Source organism: Pterocles gutturalis, unplaced genomic scaffold, assembly GCF_000699245.1.
Source record: "Pterocles gutturalis isolate BGI_N339 unplaced genomic scaffold, ASM69924v1 scaffold687, whole genome shotgun sequence".
Classification (NCBI taxonomy): domain Eukaryota; kingdom Metazoa; phylum Chordata; class Aves; order Pterocliformes; family Pteroclidae; genus Pterocles; species Pterocles gutturalis.
In genome coordinates, this window is record NW_010114895.1 from 23,840 (window position 1) to 31,493 (window position 7,654).

A 7,654-nucleotide genomic window follows, 5' to 3' on the forward strand; every position below is an offset into this window, starting at 1 on the left:
AAAGCAAATCGTACCTTGCTACTGTTAGAACTCAATCTTCGGGGAGGGTAATTAAGCTGTGTAGAAATGGTAATTCTTCCTAAAGGTGGCTTATTAGTTTAAAACTTATGTATGACAGGTTTTCTGGAAATTGTAGTGACGTATATCAAACAATATGAAACTCCCAAGAACAACAAGCGGCTTTATTAGAAGCTTAATGTGATAGGGTTGCAGACACAGTGCTGACAAGAAACTCCTTTGGTGTTTTTTTATTTTTTTTTTTTCAAATTAGTAAATCAGGCTAGACAAAAAATATTTTCAAGCGATGATAGATACAGTAGACAAATTATAGTCATGTACTGTGTGTTACAGCCAGTGTAGTATACATGTTGTAAGCTCACTTAAACTTATTGCTGAGTCAGGAAGAAGAAAAAACATATGGTTACAGTGGACAAATTCTGTTATTGATCAGGGACGCACAGAAATTAATTTAAAATCGTAATTTGTGAGCTAAGAAGAAAGAGATCCCTGCTATACATGTTTATGCCAGAGTTCAGTTCTCCAAGTACTTGGGGGGTAGCAAGGAGAAATAGTGGGTCTTCCATCTCCCCCCAAATCTGCAAGCGAATACTGCAATTATTGCTGTCTTAAATTCAAAATCTTGCTTTTCATGTCTCCAAAATTATCAAAGGCTTCTGTTTCAAGGTATGGTTTACCAGTAGGTTTCAAATTTTTTTTTTTAGACATCTGGTCATTATTGTGGTAGTTAATAGTCATTATGTTGCTACCTGGTGTTCAGCCAGTGTTTTTTTTAAATGGACAATTGCAGTGCTGTATCTTCGAATGGCACAAGAGGGACTGTTAATGTACTAAATACCTTGTATTCTGCTGACAGTTGGATTATTTTCAACCTCAATATTGAAAGCAACAAGACCATTAAATGAAAAGCCCAAATAAAAGGTCACATTCTCATTTCCGGGGGGCACTGAATCATGATGGAGCGGCAAGATGGGAAACTCTTTCACGTGACCACGTATAAATACATTTCTGTCCTTGGTCCAACCAGAAACTCTTTTGAGAATGGCACGAATCTCAGCAATATTCCATACAGTTCCGTGTAGCCACTTCATTCTCCTCTCATCTAAGGACCCAGGAATTAATTTTTCAATTTTAGTTTTGTGCACAATCTTGTTTAAGCCATAACCCTTTCCCAGAAAAAAGTGAGTGTAGATTCGTTTCTTTCGGGTGGGAACATCTTTCCTCTTGATGTCATACAAACGTTTCAGGGTTTGAAGGGCTGAGTTTAGAATTTCATCTTTATCGGGATTAGGCTCTTTGTCTAATGCCTCATCGGGCCAGTACAGCAAGGTGAGCAAAAAATGGGCACTGGCTGGAAAGGGTCTTTTTCCTTTAAAGAATCTTACACTGAGCTCACGAAGAGTTTGCACTGGAAGAAGTTTGGCTGATCCTGGTGCTAAGCAGGCTAGTGTGATGTGGCACAAAATATAATTGATCAGATCGTTGTCTTCCAGCCTGCCCCTTAGTGGGTTTTCTGGATAGAAAGTAAGGATCTTTTCTAGCTTCTCAGCTGACCTGTTCTCTCTCTTATCTGTTAATAATGACAGGATATTAGTGACACTACCTCCACCACTCTTATAAATACTCAGGCGTCTAGTCAGCTGGCTCTCGGGGCCACTGTTGCTCTCCTCAATAAGTGATGCTGGGATGAAGAATTTAGCATATACCTCAGACTGTCTTTTTAGCCATCTTCTGGGATTATAAATTTGTTCTTCCTTGACATCTTTTTTATCTTCCTCTTCCTTCTCCTGATTTTTATCAGTTTGGAAATAACCTAGATCTTCTGAAATCCATTCCAGAGCATTGTACAGGTTCTGGCGCAAGCCCTTTAAGCGGGAGTGAAGCCTTCCCCATGTTTTTTCAATGTCTTTAGGAAGGTAATCTGTGGTCAGGTATTTCACAAGCTCAGAATGTCCCCCCTCTGGACTTCTGCAAAATACATCAGCTGTGGACAAAAATTTAAGAAGACGACATCCTACTTCCACTTCTCCAAAATAGCCAGCGTTGTTCATGCTGTCGCGTTCTGCTTTTGCAGCCTGTTGTGCGGCCCTGAAGCATTTCATAGCTTTAAGAGCAATCTCTATCTTTTGAATGATGCTTTCAGGAGTGTCCTCCTGTGTCATCTTCTCCACACTGAAACTAAACCACTTCCTGTAGACTTGGCCTTCTGTATCTAAAATAAAAGAATCGTTCGGCAAAGCAGATTTTGCAACCCCTGCCCAATATTCCGCATCTTTAAATTTTTCATTCTTGTAATGTAGTCTGGCAAGCTGCTGGGCAAAAAAAGGATCTCTTCCCAGGAGCTCATATGCAGCTTTTAAAACAGCTATAGCTTTTTCACAGTCTTCAGCTTTACAGACATGTTCAATGAACGGGGAGAAAAGTGTGTCGGTATTGTCACCCCTGCTTCTTTTATCACGTCGAATAAACAGATCTCTGATAAACTTTTTGAATTCCTCTTGTCCAAATCTGTTCTCGAAGAGTGTCTTTTCCTGAAGAAGAGTCATTGCAAGTTGACTTTGAGGTTCGTTCCCTGAAAGCTGATGCAGAATTTCTTTTGCAACCAGACAGTGTATTATCCGAACAGATGAAATATAGGTGGTACTTTCCCTTAGCTCAATAAAAATCATTCTTGCTTGTTCACTCAAGTGACTTTTGAAATCATATGCTCTTGCTTTCCCTTCTGTATATACCCCCAGTCCCAGAAAAGCCTCACAGTGTGACAATGAGAGATATGAATTGGGTACGTAAAAGTTAAGCAAAGCCACATAACGCATCAAGCATGTATCACGAGAAGTACGGTCTATGTCTTGCAATATGTGCTCTACAAAGTCTCTCACATAGGTTCCATTGAACTCCTCACACATCAGGACAAAGGTAAGTATGAATTCTGGCTTGACATCTTTCTGCCTCAGTTTTTCAAGTTTAGTGTTGAACAGATTTTTCTCTGAGTCTGTCAGCTTGTGAGTGACAGCAACTGTGTCCAGTGGAGAAGCCTTGCAAAGCCTTTCAGGGTCATTGGATCGTCTACAGCACAGGAGGACGAAGTAAGGTCTGGGGGAATTAATTTTCCTAGTTGCTGCTACAGCATCCATTAACTCATACCTCACTTCTTCTAAATAGTCTTCATCGTAATCCTCAATCAGGAGGAGCACAGGAAGACAATGACTGATTTCTTTTTCTTCATAATCTCTAAATCTGAGCGCGTGCTCACAGACAGTTGCAGGTGGATATGAGGTTTTGATAACAGCGCATCTTAACTCCTTTCTTCTTTTCCATAGAACTTGCCGTGCTATTGTGCTTCCACCACTTCCAGGATGGTGAAATATCTTTAGTTTTGCCACAGAATAGTTGCCTCGTAGAACGTCATCTAGGAGTTTGCTGGCATCGTTACACGCTTCACGTTCAATGATTTCCCCACAGCGTCTTTTATCTGCAAGCCAGAAGTTTTCCCAGATTATTTTTCTCCCTCGGTAAAAATTTTGTTCTATTTCTTGTATTTCTTTTTCATTCAAAAGATCTAATTTGATATCATCACATTGGTCAGCACAAAGGATTTCCAGGGAAAACAGTTTCTCTTCTTCCAGCGAGGGAAGGGTACACAGCCCTCGCGTGGAAACCGGCAGGTGTCGGGGCTGTGCTGTGGAAGGCAGCATTGTTTGAATGATGGCATCCACGTGACTTAGTTTCATGCCCACAACACTGCATTGTTCCAGTGTCTCAATGCTGCAGGATGCCTGAGCTAGATTAGCCCACTTCCCATAATTTTCTCTGGACTCTGCAATGCAAACTATATATTCTGTGCCGTTCATCTCTGTATAGAATTCGTGAAAAGTGTCCACAATTGGTTTCTGCACTGGTGACAGCAGTAGGAAAAGCACAATGAAAGACCGCTTCGGCAGGATTTCGTCACAGATACGAGTAATTGCTTTCTTGAGGTATTTTTTTTTTGTTCTAATCCATGTGTTTTCATCACAAGGTTTTTCATCCCCAAGGAAGTCACTGCGCCCATTGCAGAATATCCAGCTGGTCTGATCAAACAGGCACAGATGTTTCTGACCGGAAGGGTTGCCAGTCTTACTTTCATTGGAAAAATCCTGTAAAAAATAAGATCTTGTTGCATGGTGTTCTTTGTACTTGCTGTACAGTCCTGACACACTGGAATCTTCATCAAAGTCAAAGACGCAGAAAATGTTCAAGTGCATTAAAAAGTTGATAGAGTTGAGATTGTCCTTTTCACATCTGTTTGTGACAAGGATGTACCGTAGGGAATCATCCATACACCTTTTGCCATCATTTAGTAGAATTGATAATTTTCTTCCTAAATTTTCTGGTATTTCTGTATGTACTTCTGCACTGGAGAGCTCAGCTTTTTCTCTTTGAGCATCCCTGTCTGGTAAACTCTGAATAAAAGTAGCTACATCGTTGTGCTTCACGGGTTCAGACTTTGCTCCTAGTCTCTGATAGAGAGCTCGATCTTTCGTCAGGGTAACCTTCTTGCTGCCTTCATTGTATTTCGGCAAATACACTTCAAAAAATCTGTTCTTTACTAAACTGGATGCTGGTTCAATGTCAACCTCCACCACAAATCTTTGTTCCTGAGAGTCTCTTGAAATCACTTCAACAAAAACAGGTGGGTGAATACATTTCCTTGCAATTTCTTGTACATTTTCAGAAAAACATTTTTCTATGTAATCTAATGCATCCACGTAGTATTCTCGCTCTTTGACCTCTATGCCAACGATCTGGCCGTGTTTCCAGCCCGTATCCTCAACGCTGTCCATGATACCAAAATGTATGGTGCCATTTGTTCGAATGTTCATGCAGGCTGAAGCAAATCGGATCACTTCGCAGGCAAATTTAGATTGCAATTGACTTCTGTTCAGTTCTGCAGCAATGGCGAAAGATTTATATTCATGGCAAGGAGTGATTAAACCATTGACTCCTGATTCTGGAACAAGAACTCTGTCTTTCACGTATTTGAAATCAGTATTCTGACTTCTAAATGGTCGACAGTTGCTGAGCTCTAAGACTTCATCAGCACTTTTAAGCTGGGAGTTGTTGCGTCTCCTTTGCCTCTTGCCAGAAGCAGAAGCTGTGTTGTCTGTGGTGGTTTTATCTCCTGGACCACAGCTGTCTCCACTGGGAGTTTTTTGAGCAGAGGTATTTTGGGGTCTTACTGGATCTGTTTGCACTTGGGTTCTGTCAGATGTTCTGCTGCTGGCGTGCTTGGCTTGCTCTGCATTTTCTGGTAGGTGCCGAAGTTCGTTTCTCTTGCAGATTAACATGTGGATTTGGCCTCCCTTCATACCTATGCCTTTGAGGAAAGATTCATCCAGCTCCATGAGCACGGGACCTGTCACTTCTTCCACATATAGCTTTTCTACATACTCTTTCTTGATTCCAGTAGATTCTAGCCAACATTGGACATGGTTCTCATCCCAGTTCTTCACAGGTAACGTTCTGTAATCTGGAAATTAAAACTATGTATTAGTCATACAAACTGAAAACATGTTAAGGTGTTTGACAAGGCATTATAATCCCTGCAGCACTGGCCACGTTGAATGCTAGGTTGTTTTCGTTCTACCAGGTACAGTGAGAGACTGTTTCACCTTCTCAAATACATCAGCTCTGATGACTAAAAGCAGCCTTAACCTTCCTCAAAAGCAGTGCTAAGCAAGGGAACGAGACTAACAGATCAGTGGAGTGGGAAACCATGAGGGAGCTTCAGAAAGTACCCTCAAAGGGAGCCATGGAACTAACCCAAAATATTTTTGAAGGGAATGATGCAATAAAGTGATCAGAACTGACGGGCTGAATTCTCTACAGAGGTTTGGGTGGCTCATTTACCCTCTTGAGTCTGTTTATTTTCTACTAAATGAAGATAGAGCATCAATACAGTGAGATGATGTTCAGAGCACCGGTTAGTTCCCCACTAGAGATGAACCCTTAAAATGCAGATATTGAAAAGCAAACTGCTACATATAAAGTACAAGTTTTCTGAAAGCAACACCTACCCATTGCCTTTGCTGATGGAAATCCTGCTGTTAACGCACAAAACCCTAGAGGGGGGGAAAGAAAAAAAACAACTTCAGATTTATAGTTACATATAGTGTTAGTTGACTTAAGTTCTGTTTTCCCAATCCCCTCCCAACCTTTCTGGTGCGAGGTAGTTTCTGTACCTCTAAAAGCCCAGTTGTGCCAGCTACACTGCTTCTGCACGCCTGCGCTGTGTGAGGGCAGCTGCTCTTGCTTCTGGCACACACGTGTGTGGAAGGAGATGGGGCTTTGCTGGCAAAGCGTGTGCTGACAGCTGCACCCATCTAACAGCTACTTTTGTTAGATATTGAAAAAAAAACAGGCCCAATGCTACTGTAGGCCTTGGGCGGCACAATCTCTCTTGCTTTTTGTCACTTTTTCTCACTCTTTTCCTACCTCTTGCTCCTCACCACTCCCTTTTTTCTCCCTATTTTTGTGTGTACTCTTCTCTCCTTTTCCCCCCCTCCTCCCCCTTTTTGTCCCCCACCTCTGCTCTGGTGCTCACGGGATTTTCCATGAAGCACTTTAACTCGCTGCCTTAGATTGTAGTGGGGGGTCCTCTGCCTTGCTCAGGCTCCATCTGCAGGGGTACAGAGATGGACCACAGGGGGAAACGTTGAATAAACCTGCTCCGTGTAACAACAGAAACAGAGGATAGATTCACAGAGCCAAGAGTAACCATCCCCGGGCTCCAGCCCAGTCGAGGCGGGTGACAGTGACAGCAGCACCATGGTGCTGATGTGTCTTACTCTGCAAAAAAGCGGGTGGCCATGGCCCAGCCAGCTCCCCCCTGCAGCTTGTGACACAGCCTCAGAATTCGGGTGTAAAAGGAGAAGTCACCAGCACAGCCAGCGCAACAGGCAGTTGTGGGGCTCCACACCGGGGCTGAAAGGAGAAAGGCTGTCGCTGAGGGAAGGGGACAGCACACACTCCCCAGGAACGCGGCAAGAGGCGAGTGCAGCAGCAGGTGGCGGTTGGGGAGATGCAGGGTTGAGGAGAGGGGATGCTAGAAAATAACTATGCAGAGCAAGTGCGCATTTACCATTTGAGCACCCAGCCAGCCCCATAGAAAGCTTGTGCGCCGAGGCACCAGCCTGCCCAGTGGCGCTGGTTCCAGTGAGCGGCTCTAAGGGGACCTGTTACGGGACGCTGATGGGCTGCAGGCGTAAGCGGATCCCCCTGAGTTAAGCGTGGACAGGTGGTTACAAAACTGTTTGGAGACTGATTCCCACTGACATCCGGTGCAGCCTCTACTGAGAAATGGGGATAAAAATGTCCCGGAAACAGTGGCCTTTGGCCACCACCCCACATCCCAGGGCTGTGCTCAGATATGACTTGGCTTGTGGTGACTCACTGCCTGTGCTTATCTTTGTGCCACAGCCAGGTGTGACGTCAGGCAGTGTTTCAGGAGAAAATGAAACTTAAATGTTTTGGAAGAAAACGAAACTTAACAGGGAACAACTAGGGTAGAGGCCCAGCAGTGGGTGGACAGTGCTGGGGAAGTGCATGGGGGGGATACAGAGCCCTGTACGAAGGGGCCCATGGGCCCTGCTCCCCC

The 7,654-nt window shown here is 43.6% G+C and overlaps 1 protein-coding gene across 1 annotated transcript; it reads right to left on the reverse strand.

Annotated features, from left to right (window-relative positions):
- Positions 1–848: 848 nt before the first annotated feature.
- SAMD9L (sterile alpha motif domain containing 9-like) lies at positions 849–5,527 on the reverse strand (the record flags this gene model as incomplete). The annotated part of the gene is made up of 1 exon (XM_010074941.1): positions 849–5,527. A coding segment is annotated over one exon (4,679 nt), but the record flags the coding sequence as incomplete, so codon positions are not given.
- Positions 5,528–7,654: the final 2,127 nt, after the last annotated feature.